Source organism: Pongo abelii, chromosome 2 (genome assembly GCF_028885655.2).
Source record: "Pongo abelii isolate AG06213 chromosome 2, NHGRI_mPonAbe1-v2.0_pri, whole genome shotgun sequence".
NCBI lineage: Eukaryota > Metazoa > Chordata > Mammalia > Primates > Hominidae > Pongo > Pongo abelii.
The window spans coordinates 80,625,550-80,648,759 of record NC_085928.1 but is presented as its reverse complement, the minus strand read 5'-3'; the positions used below and the strand labels follow the sequence as shown (position 1 = coordinate 80,648,759).

General features: G+C 38.4%; 1 protein-coding gene and 1 non-coding gene across 2 annotated transcripts in view; both read right to left on the bottom strand.

The window, feature by feature from the left end:
• The window catches only part of PDZRN3 (PDZ domain containing ring finger 3), a 249,796-nt gene that overhangs the window by 205,477 nt on the left and 21,109 nt on the right, over nt 1–23,210 (bottom strand). The window contains exon 3 of the mRNA XM_002813516.6: nt 18,760–18,867. Coding sequence (XP_002813562.2) covers nt 18,760–18,867 — 108 coding nt within the window. The remainder of the gene's footprint in view (nt 1–18,759; nt 18,868–23,210) is intronic.
• Nucleotides 10,366–10,428, bottom strand: LOC112132876 (U7 small nuclear RNA). The gene has a single exon (XR_002914580.1). It is a non-coding gene; the product is annotated as a U7 small nuclear RNA (small nuclear RNA).

The following is a 23,210-nucleotide window of genomic DNA, read 5'->3' as shown; positions in this document are numbered from 1 at the left end:
CTCCTCCCATTCTCGCTATGTGTCCATCTGGTCACACTCTGCCAAGGAAACATGGCAGCCATAAGCACCTTCAGCACCCAAAACAAAATTTAACAACAGGAAGGGAGAAAACTCCGCAAGTAAAATAGGACAGGATGGCCTCTGGTCTGTACTCACCTAAAACCACAGTACCTCACACAATCTGTCACTGTAGGAGTCCACCCTCAAGGTGGCCAACTTATGACAGTGAATAGCTCACAAACGTATGATGGAAGGACTGATCTCACCTTAGACTCTGCTCATGGGAATGCCATGACCAGCTTATTAAACCTACTAGGCAACCCTAACATCAAGCAAAAATGGCTTCTTTCCAATCTCCAGAGACATTCAGCAAGGTGTCTACTACCACTTTCAGTATTCCCTAAATTAAATGAAAATGGCATTTTAGTTTCCTTAAATGAGGTCTAAAAGACGTCAAGTTCTAACTTTGTCTCCTAAGTGGTCTGTAACATGAAGCCACCAACAATTAGCTTTATGCTTTCCCTTCCAATGCCAGGGCAGTTCTTTTCTCTCTCTGACAAGGCCAGGACATTCCCTCTGTCTAGTGTGGTAAATGAGGGGAGAAAAAAAAAAAGAGGAAAAAAAAAGCAGGCCATTTATAACTTGCGACTTTTACTTCAATGCTCTTAATGAGCAGAATCTGGCATCCTTGTTACAGGAGCATCTTCCAAGATTGCTACTGAACTTTAGGTGGCACAGGGGTTAAGTTAGGAAGGAAAGGAAAAAAAATGATGAATAGAGAAGAATAACCACTTCCATCCAGGAAATAGGATAATGACAGACCCTTTCACTTTGGAGTTGAACTTGAGTGCTAAAAACAAGTTTTGTCCAACTAAATGGCTACATTTCCAGCACAAGTTAAGTGGTGCTTCATTTAATGGTGTGTGTGTGTGTGTGTGTGTGTGTGTGTGTGTATGCATATGTATTGTAGATAAGAAAATAAAAGCTGATTTAGAAAAGAGAGAAAATATTAATTAAATTTAATAAAACTACCTAGTTTTTTGTTTGTTTTAAAGTCACTTGTAACAGTTATTTTGATTCCTCTAGTGTTCTGATTTAGAGTCCAGTATTACTATGGTATGTCCTTAACAGCATTCCATGGCAGTCTCTCTAAAGTAATACAAAAACTACATTGCATTCTATCGTTAATATGTTCATTCTTCTTAGAATACCAAAGCAAAATGCCACATTAAATGCACTCAAAATTACCAATATATTTTGACATAAGCAGCTAAGTATGCAGAGAGCTTATCACTATCTTTTTAACTTTTGTAATTGGGATATCACCCACTAAAAACGTCCATTTGAATGATTTCTGCCATCTAACACTCCAAAAGGACAAAGAAACGGCACTGGTTTTATCTTCTCCTTTACTCCTTTAGAAATCTTAAAAAAAATTTTTTTTCAAAATAAACTATTTTAATGTGACTCCAGGCTGCCTCCACTTTGAAGAGATAACATTTCAGCTTTAAATTGGCTGGCATATAAACACATAAGCAGATGCCCCAGTAACTCTAAACAATTTTAGTTTCCTTTCTTGGCTGAGTGTTTAAAGCAAAAACTAAGATAGCTGCCCTTAGTTTTACCATTTTAAAGTTTAGGAATTCAAGTTTTAAAGTTTCTTAGCACATGATATTAGAAAAACAGATCAGAAATGTCTATTAGGAAGTTTCTATTTGGTCTCTTCGTTTATATTAAGATTTACATTGTGTTCAGCCTAATTGTCATTCTATGAGAATATTCCTCTATTTTCAGCTTGTCACATTTTCTCACTAGTTCAGCACAGAACACAAACCAACATTTTGGCAGATAGCCAACAATAAAAAGGTAAAATAAATCTGTTTACTACAACAGGCTTTAAACATCATCTTGCTCATCAAAGCAAGGTTGTGGCCTGGTGGTAGGAAGCCATGAAGACCCTTCTCAAGGCCTTTGCTTAATGTCCTCATTGGCATCCACCCCTTTGCCGCACCCCCACATCCCCAGAAACCCTCAGAAAGTTCCACTGTGTTTTACTGCTTCACTGAGAATTCGGTTTAATTAAGCAGCTGTGGCAAAGGAATTATTTCCTGGAACATGGATGGAAATTCTGTGACAACAACAGTGACTAAACTTGCATCGAAGAAATGGCACACTCAAAATAGGTGTCAGCAAAGGCATCTTCCAGAACTTAGTTGCTACTGATTTTATGTTGCCAAAACGGGTTTTGACAGGCAGATAAGATCCAAGTCAATGAAGGAAGACAGGACAAAGGTGACCGATGTTAAATATTTTCCAAAAATGGTGGCAAAGCTGGCACCTTCATAAGCAAAAAGCACAACTGCTAAAGGAAACTTACACTGTCTTGCATGGAGCCAGTTAACCAGAAATAACACACTTTCCTAAGTCTTATTGTTAAACAGGACTAAGAAAAAGGTTTACTTGAAATACAAATACTGGAATTCATAAATGCAGATTTTTAAAGTTTAGATTTTACAAAACCCAATGTGGCATACCAAAAATTAAACTCCTGATTTTCTTATGATACCATTATATTTACATTTTTTAAAAAGAGCAAAATCAGGGATTCCTCACGATTTCTCTCTGGCAACCCCATTCATTCCCCTGCTTCTAAATAAAGGAACTCTTTACTCCTAAATTCTTCCTGGCACTGGGAGAGATATCTATTTTAACCCGCTGCTATTCCTGTATGGACAGCTGGCAGATTCCACCTGTCTGCAGGAGGTGTTGTCAAAGTATCAAATGTCCCCAAGGCCTCATGACATACTGTCACCTGCCCTGAATACTTCTAATGTTAGACTGCCTGAAGTTTTACCCTCAGAAGTTGACTGTGTGACTTGAACATCTATTTCGGAGTCAGGCAACACACATTTACTGATTGAATACTCTGTATCAGGCATGGTGCTAGTACTGAGAATATGCAGTGTGCAGAGCACAATCAATGTGTCCCTGCTCTCAAGAGCTTACACTCAAGCAGGGCCTTCCTTGATCTTTTCCTAACAAACTGCAAGCCTCACAGGGACACTTCACCAGGGGGGGTCTCAGAGATGCTGGATTCAGAGGCCTATTCAGGTGTAACTTACTACCTTCCCACCAGAATCCAGAGCGCAGGCAATCACCACACATGTCACACAAAGCATCCCCATCAAACATCAAGCTGATATAAATCTCCTCAACTGGAGAGGAAATTACCCTGCACACCAAAGCTCCACACTTAGAAATGAGTTATGCCTCCAAAGGCTGGAGCTACGTCCCTTTGTGGTAAGTCTATGATGATGCAAATGACCACCAGTTAATACCATCCATCTGCTGATGGAGTGCAGGGCCCATGAACTTTGCCTCAAATAAGAAGTTCGTAAGTGGAAAGGTGACAGGAAGAGGAGATTATTTTTACAAATATAGTCTAATATCAAATTTGACTCCATTCTTTTTGCAACAGGTTTGATTTAGTTTTGCCATGAGCAGATCCAACAGACCCCAGGGTACAATATCAGAAAGACATCTGCTGTTAATACGAAAGCACAGCCCTATCCTCCAAAGCAGAATGTTTTCAAACTGTGGGCCACTACCCTTTAGTGAGCCATGAAATAAATGTAGTGAGTGGCAAATGGCATTAAAAGAAAAAGAATAAAATACAAATACCAGACTACACTGTATGCAGTAAGGGTAAATATCTCGCATGAAACTTTTTTTCCATTTTTATACATACATCCCAGGCCCACTTACATTTGTGAGTGCTGCACTGGGTCACATATAAAATGTATTTCTTACTGTAGGTCAGTACCAAAAAAGTTTGCAGAATACTCTTTCAAAGAACAGTGTAGAATGAGTTGCTGTTTGAGTCATACTTACATCTATGCTTAGGCCGCACGACGGACAAATGTACATACAGTAAATAGCTACAAATGTATAAAGATAGTATAGTTTTTCAGAACTGTATAAAAACAAACAAAAGTTTGTTTATCAAAGAGGGATTCCCCAATTTCTGGTCAGTAACATTAATATTTACCTTCCTGCCTCTGAAGTTTTAGCAGTGAAAGAATTCTTCCTCTCTATAGTGGATTCTAATCTCTAAGGACTCTTTCTTTCCTCAACCAACCAAACCAAAGCAGCCACATGAAGAGTTTAGCTCAGACTGGTACACGACAGACCTGGGCACGCTGAAGTCAGGGAGCACTTCACTTTATTTTAGGTGACCCTGGGCTCTGCCATTAAAACGACCTTGAATGACATGATGTCATTCCACTGTCGATCTCTAACCCAAGTTATCCAAGTCACTCCATTGTCAATCTCTAACCCATCTGCTTACATCTAGAGCACAGAGTCAATTTGAGGCAAAAATGTTTGTAACACTACTTTTTTTAAAAAAAATTTATTTCTTCTAAAAAAACCAAAGAAACAGGGATACATGTGCAGAACACGCAGGTTGTTTCATAGGTATATGTGTGCCATGGTGGTTTGCTGCACCTGTTGACCTGTCCTCTAAGTTCCCTCCCCTCACCCTCCACCCCTCAACAGGCCGTGGTGTGTGCTATTCCTCTCTGTGTCCATGTGTTCTCAATATTTAACTCCTACTCATGAGTGAGAACATGCAGTATTTGGTTTTCTGTTCCTGTGTTAGTTTGCTGAGGATGATGGCTTCCAGCTTCATCCACGTCCCTGCAAAGGACATGATCTCATTCCTTTTTATGGCTGCATAGTATTCCATGGTGTATATGTACCACAGTTTCTTTGTCCAGGCTATCGTTGATGGGCATTTGGGTTGGTTCCACATCTTTGCTATTGTAAACAGGTAACACCACTTTTAAAAATAAAGTTTATCCAAATGTAACATAAAGAAAGTGAACTCATCCTAAGTGTACATCTTGGTGTATTTGCACAGGTGAACATGTTCCTGAACCACTGCCCAGATCGGGAGCAGAATGAGACCAGCACCCTCAAAAGCCCTCCTCAGGCCTGTTTCCCACCACTGTCCTGACTTCTACTCCCACTAATTAGTTTTGCTCTTAGACAAAGAGAAAGCATGGCTCAAAGACCAGAGTTTTCAGCTAACTGTCTAGCTTAAATTGACTAGCTCTACATGTTGTGTTTATTTTTACTCTTATCTTCTATTTACAAGACATGACAATGACTTTCCATTTACAGTCATGACACACAGTTTCTTTTTAAAATAAAGTTAAAAGAATGTTGCTTTAAGAATAATGTTGAGCATTTAGCAAAACAGATGGCACATATATAGCAAAGACTGAGCAGGTGGTGTATGACTGACTCAAGTCTGAGAAACACTTGTTTAGGTTTGATGATCGATGCAAAATGCTAAACAGGCTTCACTGACTATCCCTCACTCTGATTTTTCTCCGATGAAGGGGGACTCTTTCCACTGCCCTGTGATATATCAGAAGGACTGATTTCCTCTCTTGAATATTCATAAAACAGTTTAATGGCCATCCTCCCAGGAGATATGATTTTTTTTTTTTTTTTTTTGAAACAGAGTCTCATTCTGTCGCCCAGGCTGGAGTGCAGTGGTGCAACCTCTGCTCACTGCAAGCTCCGCCTCCCAGGTTCACGCCATTCTCCTGCCTCAGCCTCCCAAGTAGCTGGGACATTTTTGGTTTGTATTTGTCACAAGCAACATGCTTAATCAAGACTGGAAGAAGCTAACAGAATGAAAGGAAGCACACTGAATTTCTCTCTTCTATCTCTACTATTTTAAGTTTTAAAAGATCACCTAGAACTGGGATGGATTATTACAAAAGGCCACAAATGGCTCTTATTACTGAATCCTTTAATATTCTGATCATGACAAAAAGCAACGAACACTTGTTATGGGCTTAACTTTCAAACAAACTAAAGGAGAAAAGAAAAATGTTATTTAAATAGAAATAGCAATTTCCTTCCTTGTCCTTTTCCCTCTGAATTAGTGTAACTCCCTGTATGTTCTGTTAAATCTGGTAAGTTTAATAGATGAGAACCTCTGAATTTCACATGTAAGATTTACTAAGTGTATCAAGCAAATCAACCTAAACTTACCTATAAATAGGCTTCACAAGTAATTAAGTCCCTGCATCAAAATAAAGATTTCCTTGTCACCACTTTACATAATACCATCTGCCCAAAGGATTCTCCTTTCATTTCTTACAAAGTATAAATGAAGATTATTAAACACAGACTATATACAAAACAGCTTAAAACTTCATCCAATTTGTCTTGGGTCTTCAAGTGACTTACACAAAATGAAGGCAAAATCTCATGAGTTACTAACGTGAAGCCAACAAAGTGCTTGTGTTCAGGCATAAATGTTCAGATTCATATATATATTCATATAGAGTCATACATATTCATATATATTTTACAAGCTCTTTAATGCTAAGCAATCTGAAAAATATTATTTGTCAAAACACAGATTAGCTGGGCTCAGTGGCTCACGCATGTAATCCCAACACTTTGGGAGGCCAAGGCAGGTGGATCACTTGAGTTCAAAAGTTCGAGACCCTCCTGGAAAACATGGCGAAATCCCATCTCTACCAAAAATACAAAAATTAGTTGGGTGTGGTGACGGGCACCTGTCATCCCAGCTACTTGGGAGGCTGAGGCACAAGAATCGCTTGAACCCGGGAGGCAGAGGCTATAGAAAGAGAATGAAAAAAGAAAAAACGCAGATTAAAAGACTGTAGCTAATAAAAGTTAAAGTGTTTTCTGGAACTTCATTAAAATGCAAATACCAAGGTTTAGGTAACAATTCTCTGAGAAAACAATTCCATCTAACTTGGCACTTAGTGTCCTTCCTCTGGTTAGGTCTCTCTCTACTGGTTCACATACCAGAGGGAATTAGTCCTCTAGGTACTAAGATGCTAACTTGGGCATTTGAATGGAGAAATAATAAATGTCAACAACTTTGGTACCATCATCTAAAAAGAAAGTAGTTCTTTTTTCTAGTTTTCAAATTTACCTTGTAGTAAAATTAAGATGTTGTTCTGTTGAGGGTATTAAAAAGTTTCAAGCTTTCAATAAAAATGATGAAATATTTTTTCTGGCTTGATTCTTTTGCTTCTACAAATTCCTGTATCACCAGCAATTCTATTCCAAGTCCCCCTCATATGTTATTATCTCACTCATGTTTCTTACAAGCACACTGACTCTTTCAGATATTTCAAAGAATGACACAAAGCATCAGAAATCCAATAATAATGCTGCAACAAAATCATACTTAATCCTATTTTACTTGAAGTTCTCCCTCTTCATTTAGAGTTTAGAACAAGTAATGAAAATATTAGTGATCCTTATGCAATTCCCATGCCCCATCAGATTCTAACACAGAAGCCATTACATGCATTCCTGAATGATCAAACTGATATTTTGTCAAGATACTACTTAGTATCAGCAAGGGTTTCTATATTCATCTTTATGTCTTATTGTATTTTTCAATTTTTCTGCAATGGTGTATTACATTCATATCAAGACACAAAAAGTTACCCTAAAAAGAAACTAAACTATTTCAATTTTAAGGGACATTTTTGCTAAAGAAAGATGAACTATTCCTAATTTTAAGAAAATCCCAATATTCCTCGTGAGTCAATATAAAAACAGAAACCTTAATGTTTTTGGCACTTTAAAAATAGCTGATATTGAACACACAATTGTTTGACTTCATTTTTGGAACACTTATGTCAGCACATATGCAATGAATTACCATGTTGTTCACACTAAGATGTAAATTAAGAATTATTCCTGATTGATCAATTATTGTGATTTATATGGCCTTAGGAAGTGGCAGCTCTTAATCCAGATACAAAGGCTCACTAATATCAAAAAGAAATAAAAAAAAATTAAAATGGTCTACTCACAACTGTAATTTCAGGTTTATGAAACTGTGCCATATAGCCATCATCAAAGTGTTGGCTTGCTGGAAGGCTCCTCCAGCCCAGCCTCTAAAGACCCACAGGAAACAACACAGCATAGCTAACCACCTGGTGAGCATTTATTCCGGGGCCAAATTTACAGTATTCAGACACACAAGAATATTTTCTTTATTATGGCAACTTTATCCATATTTTACAGAAGAAAGCAAGGCTCAGAGATAAGAAGTTTCTCCACGATCATGAAGCTAGCAAATGACAGAACTAGAATTCAAAAGCTGATCTGATTCCAGAGTCCTTGGCTCTTAACCTCTGCATATACCGGCTGCCCTTCTAATTAACTTGGTGTTATTTTCCTATAAACATAGGTCTCACATGTAAACTCCCTAGAGCCAGGGAGTTTATTATGTCCTAGTTCTCTGGGTATCCTGACCTATCTCATATTAGGCAGAACTCAGTGCACACCCAACAAGTGAACATATGCCTACTAATGGTTTCTCTTCCCCTGTTATCCTCTCTTATCCTAAGAACTCATACAACATGAAGATTTTTTAACAAGTCGCAAAAATTATACAGATCATACTATATAATTCATCCCCTATCCAATGTTTAAAATCAATACCTAACCAGTTTTTGGATATGGATTGCATTTATCTGGCTAACGGATCCTCAAATCAATATGTGTGGAAACATATATCCATTTCCCAGCAAAAATCATTCTATGAAAAGAACAAAAAAAAACCTGTCTTTTTAAATTAGACTGTTGGCATCAATTTTGCTCCACCCCAGAGTGTCTCCAAATATTGAAAAATAAAAAATAAACATATTTAGCTCGTTTTAATGCTGACTTGCATTTTTCTTTTGAGGGGTGTGGGAGTGCCTAGGAAGAAACCAAACACTCTTAGGCTTTAAGTTCTCCCGATCCCTGAAAGCTGCCAAATGACCCATTAGGGCTAGCAGGAAAGAAGGAAGTGATGAAAGAAGGAAATAAAGAGAATCAAAAGAGCCAAAAGGGCAGAGGGGAGTGTCACTCTCAGGAGAAAAGGGGTGGGACCCAGTTTCTATGCAGTTCACGTGGTCATCAAAATAGATTTAAACAGGGTAAGAGCCAGAGGTCTCCATTGAGCACTGTGGCACTTGGCGTGGCAGACTCATTCCATACCAGCTGCTCTCCACCGTGAGGCTCAAAGTAATCATTAATCCTCATTAGAAGAAAGCAAGCTGCAGCAGCTACCCACCCTGGAGTACTCAGAGTTCCCAGTGAAAGTGGCATAATTGCAAATCAGTGCTTGCAGCTGCCATTCTGCCCTTGTGTCTTCCTATTTGCAATTACCATCGACAATTCCTGATTGTCAACACTCTTTCCGCCTGTTCATAGCACCCTGGTCTATAGGCACTGTGCTTAGTTTAGCTCCACAATGATGTCTGCCTACTGCTTTGAAGCGTTCCCCTAGTGCTCGCTCATGTTACATATACTTCACAGATTAGCATTTAAGTCAGGCCATCCCTAACACACCTTCCAAATTCAATAAAAATGCATCTGCCTCTTTTTGTGTTACAGCAACAGATGAAAAGACAAAAACTTCCTTAAAAAAAAACAGATAAGGTTACTGCTCTCAAAACCCCCATATTTAAAGATAAGTGTCTAGATATCACATGTAAAGGTGACAATATAAAATATGTTTGACCTGTATTATTGTCAAGAATTTGTTGTTTTGTTTCATGGTCCTCAGGAAATTACCCAAGATTTAATTTTTTGACCTAATCTTAACTCAAGAATTTAATGGGGACATTGGTTACTTCTAATTTATTCTTCATTTTAAAATGCTTTGTGGATTACCTAATTAAATCTTTTTATGAAAGGAAGACTTTGAGGGACAGATTTAAAACTTCTGTGGAGTCAGAACTCCCACAAAAGTACATAATGTCAATACAAAGTAAATTCTAACACGGGCAGAGGATAGGAGAGACACTCTGACAAAGAGAAGCACCCAATATCCTGACTGCAGGGTTTCAGCAGGAGACAGATGCCTCTGCGTTTCCATACCTGGTGCCATATGCTATGAGCTTGTAGAAATGAGAATGTTAAGTGACTTTTAAAAGGAAATATATAAGCAGGTGTCCCTTTTGTGATATTTAAAATTCAAAAGAAACTTTTAAATCACCAAGTTTTTAATTCTTACTGTTTACTGAAATATATATAAGGTATATATATATATACACACACACACACACACACACACACACATACAGACATACACACACACATACACACACACTTCGGAGAACTCCAACATTACAGAAACGTGGCTTTACTTAAAGTTCCCCATAATCCCATCAAACAAAATAACTACAATAACTATAAACTGTTCATTAGCCCACAGTATTTTTCCCCTGCAAAGACTAGTATAAATGCCTTAAAAATAAACAAATTGCATCATACCATGGTTTTTTTTGTTTGTTTGTTTCTACTGGTTTTTCTAGTAAAAAGTGAAAAACCTGCTAGGTAAATTCTGCAAGAGTTGTAGCACTCCATACTGTCTACTCTTCACCTAAGTTTTATATTTATCTGACTAATATAAAGTGATGTATGTTAGAAAGATATTCACTGAAAGGCTAGTTTTGATAGGAAAATAAGGAAAATAATGACAGTAATAAATATAACAAAGCCCATACATCACACAATAAGCTATGCACAGTCATTAGAAAGAAATTAATACATAATATATTGTTTAAGGCAACCATGGACTAAAGGGGGGCTATTTGTTTTTAATTGGTCTCCTTGTTAATTCTGGAAAGTATGTCTCCATGAAATAGTTTAAGATTTTCTCAATAATTCTATAGCAGCTCCACATTCTTGCTGATACATGTAAACAAGAAGAAAACAGATCTCAGAAAAGTTTTTGTTAACTTCTATATTTGGCTTTAAGTTCTCGTATCCTGTACAAAAATTTTAATTTGAAATAACAATTCTCCACCTTTGTACTCAATTGCAAAAATCCTTTACCTACATTGTTTCCTTGGTCCACCCAGACAGCACGACAGGTAGGAAAGACAAGCAGTAAATACTCCTCCCATTCTAGAGATGAAGACTCAACATTTAGAATCCCAACACCAGAGTGAATACCTGGGTGGAGACTTAAACCTGGGTCTCCTGATTTAAATCTTAATGGTTCTTTCCATTTCAACATGTTCCTTCTAATAGTAAGGAGATCAGCTGCATTTCAGAGAAGTCTCACCTAACTGTGTTAGAGTCTTCTGTTGCTGTAGTATAAAGACTATTAAGGTAAAACGAAAGTGATAAAAGTGGCTAAATCAGGGAATAGGAGAGGGGAAAATATGATATTCACTTTATTTTACAAGTGGAGACTAAAAAGATGGAGATGGACTGACTTATTGAGAGTGCAGCTATGCTAGTGAAAAGACAGTCATTACTACCAAATGACAATGCAATAGTTCCAAAAACACCATTTAAGTGAGTCTATACAGAGATAGCAAATATACAGCAAAAAGTCACCCTTCTCCTTGTTTGTGTGCCCATGACAAACATCAATAAATGATCACAATGCTCATCTCCACTCAATCCAGGAATGTCCTCAGAATTTTTTGACACCATAATCCAAGGTGATGTCATTGCCATTATATATACTGAAATTGATATATAAGAAGAAACTCTAGCTTCCACCTTTGGAAACGGAGAGTTGGAGTCCATTACTAATAACTGATCTCTAAAATCTGCTTACTTTTGCAGCTAACAAAGAATCTTCTCAATGCAGCTTGAATTATATCAAGTTTCTTTAATCAAAACAGAATATTTGGGTAACCAAGACAACAGTTAGAGATTTCAAATTAACATGAATAGGTTTTACTTCTTAAGTGGATAACTGCTATCAAACTTTTCATACTCCTCTGCTGAATATGGTAAATGGGGATCAGTCCCTGTGAAGGAGAGCAGTATAGCCTCATGTGTTTATTTCTAACATTAACTAAAAATGGATTATGCATATCTGTGCCTGTTTAGCAAAATAAGTTTCCTGTATATAGTTAAGCAAGAAATATCAAGTCTTTCTTACTCCTAAAATGAAAAGAAAAATATAATTACAAAATCATTTGGTTTACAGCATATTTTTTCTCCAAAACCAAACCAAAAATTAAAACACTTTAAACAATTTTCACCAATAATTTTTTAATTCACTGATAACATCTAAGCAAAGATCACAGATTTAATTCAAAGGAAAAAAGCACATGGATCAGTATTTTAAAAAGGACTCCTCTAGGAATTACAAACTGGATTACAAACTGACTTGGACTGAAATTAGAGGTATTGATATAGGCATAGTTTCCAAGATATACAGATGAATGAATGCAGAAAGACAGATGTATATGTTATCATTGTGGTGCATGTGTTCATGTGTTTATATTACATATTTACATTTTCTAGCTCTATCTGCTGAAGGTGCCCAGAAGCAATGAAATCTCAATCATAATGAGCACCCTAGCACCCATATTTTGGTTTCTAAACACTATTCTCCACTAAATGAAGCTAGAGGTCCTTGAAAAAAATGCACATGTCAGAAGTGGAGCAAGGACAGAAGATTAACCTGGAGTATCTTGTGCTGGGAAGTAGGAAAGTGCTCAAAACATGATGGGAACATGTCAAAATAACACAGGTTAAAAGCCTGAAAGAGCTCCATTTGGCCAAAACTTGGACAACGTGACCACCAAATTATAAAAACTCATGAGTCCATATTGACAGAGAAAGAGACAAACAGATAAACAGATTAAATAGGGGAAAAAGGAATACTTCTTCTTATAGTAGAAAGTCAACTAATGTGGAAGGACTGGAGTTAGAAAAATCACCATTTGTCAATTATCACAATAACAGATTCAACCAAACACAGTCAATGGATGATAAAACCAGTGTGTGACAGTTTGAGGAGTAGCAAGACATTTACATAGCCTCAAAGCATCTACCTACAGGATAACTATTGATTATAAAGAAGAAAATGGTAACTTTATAGTGGAGACAGAGAGATACGACTTTAACCAAGTGGTTCAAGTTATCATAAATAAAGGGACAACTTCACCTCATGTGAGACCTGTCATTATGTACTGAGAAGGACACGCTATCACTTCTGTGGTATTCTTGCCCAAAACATATGACCTGGATCCATCCTTGAGGAAACTTCAAACAGAAATTAAGGGACAGTCTAGAAAAGATCTGGTTTGGAGTCTTTAAAAATATCAATAGTATAGAAGACAAAAGCTGAGCAATTGATATAAAGGAAACCAAATAAATATGAAAATGGAATAAAACCCATGACAGTGGTTTTATTTTGCTATAAAGGGCATCACAGGGACCATTAGCAAGATCAGAATAAATTCCGAAGATTAGATAACAGTTTCGTACCAACATGAGTTTCCTGGTTTAGATTACCATACTGTTACATATGAGAATGTCTTATTCCTAAAAAGTTCACACTGATGACTTTAGTGATAAAGAGTAGAGGAAAAAAAGAATAAAGTAAATGTAGTCAATGCTAATATTTGGGGAATCTGGGTCAACAGTGTACAGAAATCCATGTCTACAAGTCTGAAATTATGTCGAAATGAAACATTTTTTAAAGGGGAGTCTTCTATTACTTTATTTTTAAATAAATACTCCAGCTTAATTCACATTCCATTTTGCAACTTTAGTGGGTCTCAGAACAGTATCTTCTCACCTAATAATAACAAGCAGTGAAATCTCACTTTGTTCCACCAAGTAGCCTGGCTCTGGGAGGGAAAGCATTGCTAATCCTCTCTAGCTGACCCTGTAACAAACCTTGTTAGCAATGACAGTCCAACTAAACCAAAAATAAACAAAAAAAGAGAATGACCGGTTTACACAAAAGCCTTTGAGGTTCCACAGCTTCTGTAATCATATCCTCGGGTCTTCAAATCATAACGCTTGCAAGATGAATGCATATTTACAGAAGATTGTATGAAATAATGGTTATTGGGAATAGAGGGCTTAAGTCTCCTACTTTCATTGGATCCAGGGAATCAAGATTGCTAGCTCAAAGCAGAACAACGTTTAACCCACACAATTGCTACACAGACTCATTTATCACCAAAGGCAAGCCTCCTATAACACAAAAATGAGCTTGGTTCTCCAAGCCATATGGCTTGAAGACTGGCAAGAAATATAGATGTGGATGGCCTCTACAAGTCTTTGAGAAAGAATTTCAGTGGAGTTGCATCAGAGGAGTGTTTAACTTATAGGCAAGCCATGCCAAAAAAAAAAAAAAAAAAAGTGGATAGAGAGAGAAATAATATATTGAACAGCACATGCCTCAAAGTGAATTTGCTGGTTTCTTAGTAGGTCTCAGTTTCTCGGTGTTTTCTCAGTGTGAGCATTTTGCCAAACGAGGTATTCACAGAACAATCCAAAAACTCCATATGACAGTCAACTGAGAGACACTGAGGTGATCCGATGCTGTGCAAAACCAGCTGGCTGGACTTACGAAGAGATGGTATGTTCTCCATATGTCACCTCCCTAAGAGAATTTTGAGGGTAATATTGATCTTATGTGATTTTTCACATTTTTGCCTTCTCCTAAATAACTTTCAGTAGAGTAAGATTGGCCTAAAGTAGACTCCAGAGTCCACAGAGAAAGGTGGTGTGTTTGTGGATGAGGAAATCTGCTTCAGTTGGATAACCCACACTTTGGGCACTGGGAAAATTTTTCCGAAGTTCTCAAACTATTTGAAAGAATATGAGCATAGTTCCTTTAAGAAATCTGGTGATATTAAAGTATAGGAACCTTGCATTGTCTTTAAAATATAGTTCAGACAGTAGGCTCAGAGGCAGAAAAACAAAAGGCACTGAGATATTTACAGTTTTGAATGAATATTAAAGACATCAGGGAGAAATTAAATTTAGTTTTCTAAATGCAATAAGTATATGCAATCAAAGGTGGGGTCGGAAGTTGTAAAAAGGACCGGGACAGCTCACAGGTGAGAGGAGTGCAGGGAAGACACAAAAAAATCAGAAGCCAATACTGAGTACGTCAGAACTTGCTGAATCCCAGTACCAAATGTGAGATGGAATAGGTATGACCAAAGTCTGCCCAACAAGCACAGGTCAGATGGACACACAGGATTCCAGGGGACAGCATGGGCCCTGCAGCCATGTGGGCTGGGAGGGCACTTAATCTAAGGGGGCCCCAGATTCCCAGCCACAGCCCCAGGACAGGCCAGCTCAGGCTTTCTTATCAGGCCTTGGGAGTACTCCTGTACGGAACCCAAATAGGGGACATCATGTAGGCAGTCTAGCTGGAAGAAAGGGATGTTGACATCTCTGTCCCTGAGCAACTCAATTCCTATCCCAAGGTTTTAGAATAAGTCAAACCTCTACCTCAGTGATTGTCCCTGATGTCCCTGTCACTCCCCAGTGGGAGTTTCAGCAATCTGCAGGGGCATTTTTCACCATCACAACAATAGGGGTATTTGCCAGAGATGACATGAAGAATCTCCTGCAATGAAGAACGGTTCTGCCTCCAGCACAACTATCACATATCCCACCAGACAGTCATGAAGATAAAATAACAAGCTTTTTATAATTACCTGAGCATAGACCTAGCTCTGTTTTACATATAAACACAATAGAGTTTTTGGCAGTTTAAATATACACACATTGTACACCCACGTCCACAGCAGCATTATTCAAGACAACCAAAAGGCTGAAGCAACCCAAGTGTCCATCACTGGGTGAATGAATGGACAAAATGTGGTAAATACAGACAACAGAATGTTATTTAGCCTTAAAGGGGAAGAAAATTATAACATGCTACAACATGTACGAACCTTGAGGACATTATGCTAACTGAAATAAGCCAGTCACAAAAGGCAAATACTACATGATTCCGTTTATAAATCAAATTCCTAGAGACAGAAAGTGGAATGGTGGTTTCTAGGAGTTGAGGTGGGGAGGGAGTTAGTATTTAGTGAGTGTAGAGTTTCAGTTGAGGAAGATGAAAAAGTTCTGGAGATGGATGGTGGTACTGGTTCTGCAACACAAATCAATGTAGTTTATGCCACTGCACTGTCACTTAAAATGGTTAAAATGGTAAATTCTGTTATGTATATTTTACCACATGTATGTCTTGCCATATATACATATACACACACAGACATTTCAAGAAATGCAACTCTTGTATAAATCAAAGCAACACTGTAGTTGCCTGTGTCAGAACTTAACCATGACCTGTTCACTACCATGGAAATTCACATCCTGTATGGCAAGGCCATTCATGGTGCCTGGGCCACCAGCAGCTGCCTCTTGTATCTGGCAGCATCTGCAGCCACATAAGGTGCATCCCAGTGAGTCTACACAGATGTGTGAGCATCTGACAGTGCCATGGTATCTAACGTCACTGTGCCAGAACACTGGCATATTGATATATTTTATTATAAATTATCTTCCTTTGATTTTCTTTTATGCTACAGCCTATATATTTTTACAATTATTTGTGTATGTATGCATATAAATGTTACTTGTAAATTTCATTTCACCACAGTATTGGTGGAATTCCAAAATATTTCTTATAAAAAAAACAGGGAGGAGCTGGGCTGGCACCGATGTGGGTAAGAGCCGCTGCCCTGGTCTCAGAGAACAGATACCATTAAGAGCAGAGGAACTCTGCAGCAAAGAAAAGACTCAATTAGTATCTCTGGATTTAATAATATCCCTTTGCAAGAATTAAGGGTCTTATGGTGAAGATCTGGTGGTGGTTTGCCCATTCCTCTGAAAAAGAAGACATCTGGTGGAAAACTAGAGACTTTGACTCTTCTTAGTGATGAAACACACACACACACATACTCTCTCTCTCTCTCTCTCTCTCTCAAAATAATCACATTCATGCCTCCTGGTAATAAACTCAGACACAGACGAGGTAAACCAGAGAACATATTTTCAGTCATGGGAATCACTGTATCATGTCAAAAGAGATTAGAATTTGACTGCAAAAGGCACAGTGTGTCAATTGCAATTATACATATATCGTTTCTCTATTGTGGTCATCCTTCTTTCCATCTCAACACTACATGATTAATATTTTACATACTGTCCAAAATAGGAATGTGACTTACCAGAAACCGTACTGAACATTTCAAATACAGATCATCCTTTGCCAAGAGAAAATCCTGCCCAGCTGTAGATTTCTCATTTGCAAAACATAAGAGCAATGAAATTCCATTACTTAGAGAAACTGGCTGTTCCACCAATCCCTTGGCAACGGAAGCTGTACTTATCTTTTTGAACAATAGTCTCAGAAAATGTATTCACTCTCAAAAAAGACAGTAAGTAACGCATTTGAGCTCTTAAGAAAGCACTCTTGCCCAAGCAAATTCCTGTTAGGGAAAAATCCACTCTCCTGACCTGGGAAGTACGAAGACTGACTCTAAACCATGCAGCAAAAAAAGCTCCAAGTTTAAGAACCCTTCAAACATTCAAAGGGGATGCAACAATATTAATAATGTCCTTAAAACAAAATCAAGTATCATTTTAACATGTAAGTTAGCACATCACACTCCCTCCGAGGAGGGAGCCTTACACCCTAACTAGTTCAGTTTGCTTTCCCTGTGAGATTTAACTGTGTATTTTCCTGAGGATTATAAATTATCCTGAAGCATACTGCATGTTGCAGAATGTGTCCAGATGAGACTGGAAATGCAAGACTTTGTTCTCTGTCTTGCTGAGGCTCCTTTCCCCAGGAGAAGCCTGTGGCCACATTCCAGTGAGTGACGTGAACTTCACTTATGGCTTAGCTCGTGGTCCTAGCTCCCACTCAGTCCGAAATTTTGAAACGGGCCCTGAAAATACTCAGGAAATACAGACATGATGAAAACGCGTGTGGAAAACAAACATCCACTGGTATAGGTGCTGTTTTTCTGGTTTCTTCTATTTGCACTATATTACGGCTATGGCCCATGGGTGAATTTCTTGTAGGGTCTGGCTATCATCGTGGATTCTCAAATTTACTTTTTGCCTAATAGGAAAGCCAATCAATTTAGCCCATATGTGTATCCATCCAAAGAGCTATGAAAATGGTCAAAACACCAGCAAAAAATTACTCATTTATATCAAACTTTGCAACAAGAGCCCTTAAGAAGGCAACAAATCATTCTCTCCCTTTTAGTGACTCAGAGCGTCCTAGAACACTGCAACCCTGTTACAAAGTGTTGTCTGGTGGGGCTGAGAGATCCACTTCCCCTACATGAGTCTACAAACCTGCTGTATAAAAGTTTGAAATGATGAATGAAGAACTGAAAATGGAGTGAGTGATGATATGTGAACCCTAATATCAACCTCTGCCTGCAAATCCCTGGGCAATCAGGTTGTACAACTAACAGCAGGCAAAGACGACAAACAGAACAATGCATTTGTAGAAATAAGTGTGTGCTGTGTGAGCTCTGAGGACATTAGAGTGACTCCAAAGCTGACACAATTGTACCCTGGTAATCAACATGAACAGGGTGCACAATTTGTACAAAAGGGATTGTTCATCTGGTTCTAACATCCAACTCTCCAATGGTTTTCGCGCGAAACTGTAACTGATGCATACGAAACAGATTCAGGTCCACATGAAAAAAAGCCAAATTGTGAACATTCCACTCATAATCTGTCTTTTCTACATTTAACAAAAATTTAACACCAAGGCAATCAACACTCAATCTGGTCCCACACAATGGGAGAAGTGTGACTCCCGCTCAACCATCTACCACTTTAGGCCTCCCTCCCCAGTCAAACATCTTGCTTTGAGCTGGACGAAGACGGGATGGCATTTAGCCTATTAAAAGACACTGGCCAGTATTCACATACCTCAATAATCCTGTCATGAATTTGCAGGCCTCCTTCCTTGGCTGCAGGCCCACTGTCCACTATCTTGGATACAAAGATTCCTTCACTGGATGATCCATCGTGGTTATCCTTTGGGTTAAAAAAACACATGCATGAATGCTAGATATTAAGTTGGGCATGAAAGTAAAGCTTGCACTCTTAAAACAGTAATTGACTCTTGCTGTGTCAAAAGTGGCAATAGGGTAAAAGGTATTTGTTTCTCCTAATTTCTGTTTTAAACTAAAATACACACACAGTAAAATATTTCAAACCACACCAAAGGACATAAAATGATGTGTCCCTGCCATCTCCAACCCATTGTCCTTCTTCCCCCACCTATGGTAGCTATTTGACTTTATGCATCCTTTTGAAAACATTTTAACGCATCATCTTCCTAAAATGCATTTGTTCCTTTTTGCACACAAATGCGATTATGCTAGTCTGACTCTTATGTCCTTGCCTCTCTCATTTAACTCTAAAAATCATGAAGATCTTCTGCCACCAATTCCCCATGTCTGCCTTACTTCTTAAAGTGACTGAACAGTATCCAACATAAGGCTAATAAACACTGTTTTCATTTGTTGCGATTAAACAATGCTGTGATAATACTCTCCTACTTGTATTTTAAATTATCTTTGCTATTATAGTTCTAGGGCAAATCTCTAACAATGGAACTGTTGGGTCAAAGGATATGTACACTTCAAAGATATTGTCAAATGGCTTTTCAGAGAGTTTATACTGATTGTTCATTAGACAGAGTGTTTTCCCACATCCTCATTTGCACAGAATGTTATTAAGCTTGTAAATATCTAATAATTTGACTGTGAATACAGATATTTTGTTTTCGTTCCGATGCACTACCATCACTCTAGTCCTAATAAATTCTGATCTCCGACCTCCTTGAATCTCTTTAGATCTTGGAATTAAATGTCAGAACTAAAACTTTCTGGGAACGAAGACAGCTCACTGCTCAAACTCCTTCCTTTCCTTAAAATCAAAAGGCTCCAACAAGCTCATAAAAAACCCTCACAGCTTGTTCACGAACTTCTTTTCAAACAGCACTGCAATGAATTCTCTCCAAGTGTGTGGATTAAATTTCTAGTGATTAACAGATGGATTTATAAATTAAATGGCACAAGCATGTGATATTTCCAAACAAAATCATTTGAAATGTAAGCTCAGAATGTTCCACAGAAACTCCAAAACCTAGTCATGGTAAATTCCTTGCCGTATGTCATTAGAAGATTTATTTCAATAACAATTACTCTGAATACAAATACATAAAAATTCCATTTGTTAAAAATAACTCTGCAAGTAAAACATTTTCTGCTTTAAACAGCAAAAAACAAAACCGAAAAACAATCCCTATATTCTGAAGGGGGAAGGAAACAACTTCGAGTGTGATTCAATCTACCCCTTCAAATGCAACAGCAATAACTAAGCTTGGAAAAATGTATATTACTCAGTCCTTCTCTCCTTCCTTCTTCACACTTCCCCAAACACACACACACACACACACACACACACACACACACAGTAAAATGTTATATGATTCACCAAAAGAAACCAAAATCACAACCTAAAATGAGCATTAAGTGTTTTTCCTGACATTTATCCCCACATGACAAAGATATGTCTCTAACTGGCATCTGGATTCCATCAACGCTCTTCCAAGAGAAGGGTCAGGGAGTCTGTGGGTGCTGTGTAGGATCATCTATCCTCAAAAGGCATCCCTGCCTAGCATCACAGTGCTCTGCACAGACCTCCTGCACACTAACCCTTTACCATCTGAATACCTCTGTGCCTCCTTCCTCTCTTATGGCAGCCTTACTGAGGCACTAGTCTGAACACATCTGTGTAGCTCCCTACATGCACACCTGAAATGTATGTATAAAGCTGCACAGCAGCTTCCTTTACTGAGCACAAACTAGGTACCAGGTACATAGTGAGTGCTTTATGTGCACTGTTTAATCCTCACAATAACCACAAGTGATAAGTACTATTATTACCCATTCCACAGGTGAAAAACCTGAGACTGAGAGAGGTTTGGTAACTCATCCAAGGTCACACAGCTAAAAAGTGGTACAGCTCAGTTTCAAACCGAGGCGAAGTGGATCCTCTTGCACATTGCATGCTCTGTGTGCAATACTGTCTCCCACTGAGAAAACTCAAAACACACAGGAATTCAGAAGTCCAACATTTCAGGCTACGGAATATTCCACTAGATGAATTTGAAGAGTCTCAATGGACCACAAAAGATTTATGAACAAGCTTGAGTTCCCTAAGAGGTGATGTCAATATATCAAATGAAAAGAGATCTGTGTTTACTCTGATTTAACCACTTTGCATTTCTTGGCTGGAGAGAAAGGGAGATAGGGGATAGGATTTTGGCTTTCATTTGTTTTGCAAAATACCACACTACACATAAGTAATAACTCTTAAGGAGTACAAGAAAGTTCAAGCAAAAATCAGAGAGGAAGAAGCAAGAACAAACACCAGCAGTTAGACTAAATTGAGACAGTGGTGAGGGGTGGGGAAGGATGCAAAAAGCACATACAGCAGGCCGGGCATGGCAGCTCACACCTGCAATCCCAGCGCTTTGGGAGGCCGAGGCTGGTGGATCGCCTGAGCTCAGGAATTCAAGACCAGCCTGGGCAACATGGTGAAACCCCATCTCTACCAATACAAAAAATTAGCTGAGCATTTATGGTCCCAGCTACTCGGGAGGCTGAGGTGGGAGGATGGCTTGAGCCTGGGAAGCAGAGGTTGCAGTGAGCCAAGATTGTGCCATTGCACTCCAACCTGGGTGACAGAGTGAGACTCTCGTCTCAAAAAAAAAAAAAAAAAAAGCTAGATTTTTCCTTAAAAGGTATCTCTTTGTTCCTAGTTTGTTTGGCTCCTCTCCTAAGAGAGTTAGTTAGAGCTATTTATCAAGGTGAACTAATATGACTTGGAATTTATTTTGTTTTGCTGCCTTGAGTAAGAGAGAAATGAAAGGGGATTGTTTTCATAGCAAGGGTACCTAACAATAAAGTACACTTCCCAAAGGCTTAAGTGAAAGGTTTGATACAACAGACTAGCTGCTGTTTCTTTAGGGTTATGAGGACTAAAAAATGAATGATATGATTTTGCTAAGAGTATTGCACACTGATAATGCAATGAAAAGCCTTATGTCAGAGCTATGGCTGGGCTATTTCACAACCCAACCAAGCATCTAACACAGGAATTCCTTGGGAAACACAGACATCATTTGTACTGTATTCTTCTAGTAACTAACGACGTGTGTGCGTTGTTGCTCATCTTGGCTTTTTAGCATGTACTCAATGACCTGCCAGATTTTCTAGGCAACAGTGCAGAATACATTCAGGTTTCATGATGCTATTTCTGCTAATCTGGACAAATTCTGAAAAACACTATGGCAAACACATGCACATGGAATTAAATTTTCCTCTGGAGGCCATGCAGGCAGTTCTCGCAAAGAGACCACATACATTGAAAATACTAATGCAAGCTACAAAATCAGGTCTGGCTTGTACTTTAAGCACCTTTTGTAAAAAAGAAAAAGAAAATAACTTAAACCTGCTCTTTGATAAGCACAGGGAAGAACTGTATTCCAGTGGGGCTGGAATGTCACTTTGCCCTGGTGAGTGTGGAAACTGAACACCATCTTCACTGGCTTTAACATAGTAGGTTTCCCAACAATCACTTGGCCACAGGCCTCTCCATTTTGAGCAATTTCCAACATCAGGCTTTGGTGTGGTTTAGACCTGGGGCAGAGAATAGGTCTTCTTGGTTTGGGTTCTTTTGTTTGCTATAGCTTGTGAAACATCTAATTGTGAAGTGAATCTTAATTTATTGAAGTTGTTTCTCAAAACTGGTAACAAAGGGTGGAGGAATAATTATGAGTGTAAACAAGGAACAGCCAACTCATCTGTGCTAAACGGCAAAACATGTTCTTGATGGTAAGTTGTAGAACATGGGCTCATGTTCTGACCCACGGGCTCAAGTCTGACCCTGCTGCTTCCCGGAGCCAAATGTCTAGATATTTGAGTGCAGTTTGCTCCCTCAGTCCCTCCTAAGGCTGGAGAGTACAGAGGACCCCTGGCAGCAAGGACTAAATCAGAACAGCACATGATGACTGCAGCCTGGGATCTCAGACAACTGGTAAAAGGTAAAAATAAAAATATACCAACCTCACGCGGTTCTATAGTTTTTTAAGAATTCCACGGACAGAATGCAAGAAACACAACCATGTGATCACATCCCTGGGGGCTCAATAAAGTGGGAATTATCCCTGTCCCCATCTACCTTCATATTTATAATTTAGTCTCACCATTTACAATGTTATTTTTTATATGTATGATAAGACAGATAATGTTCATCATTTTAACAACTACAAATCACATAATTAAGTTGTCATTTCTTATAATAAG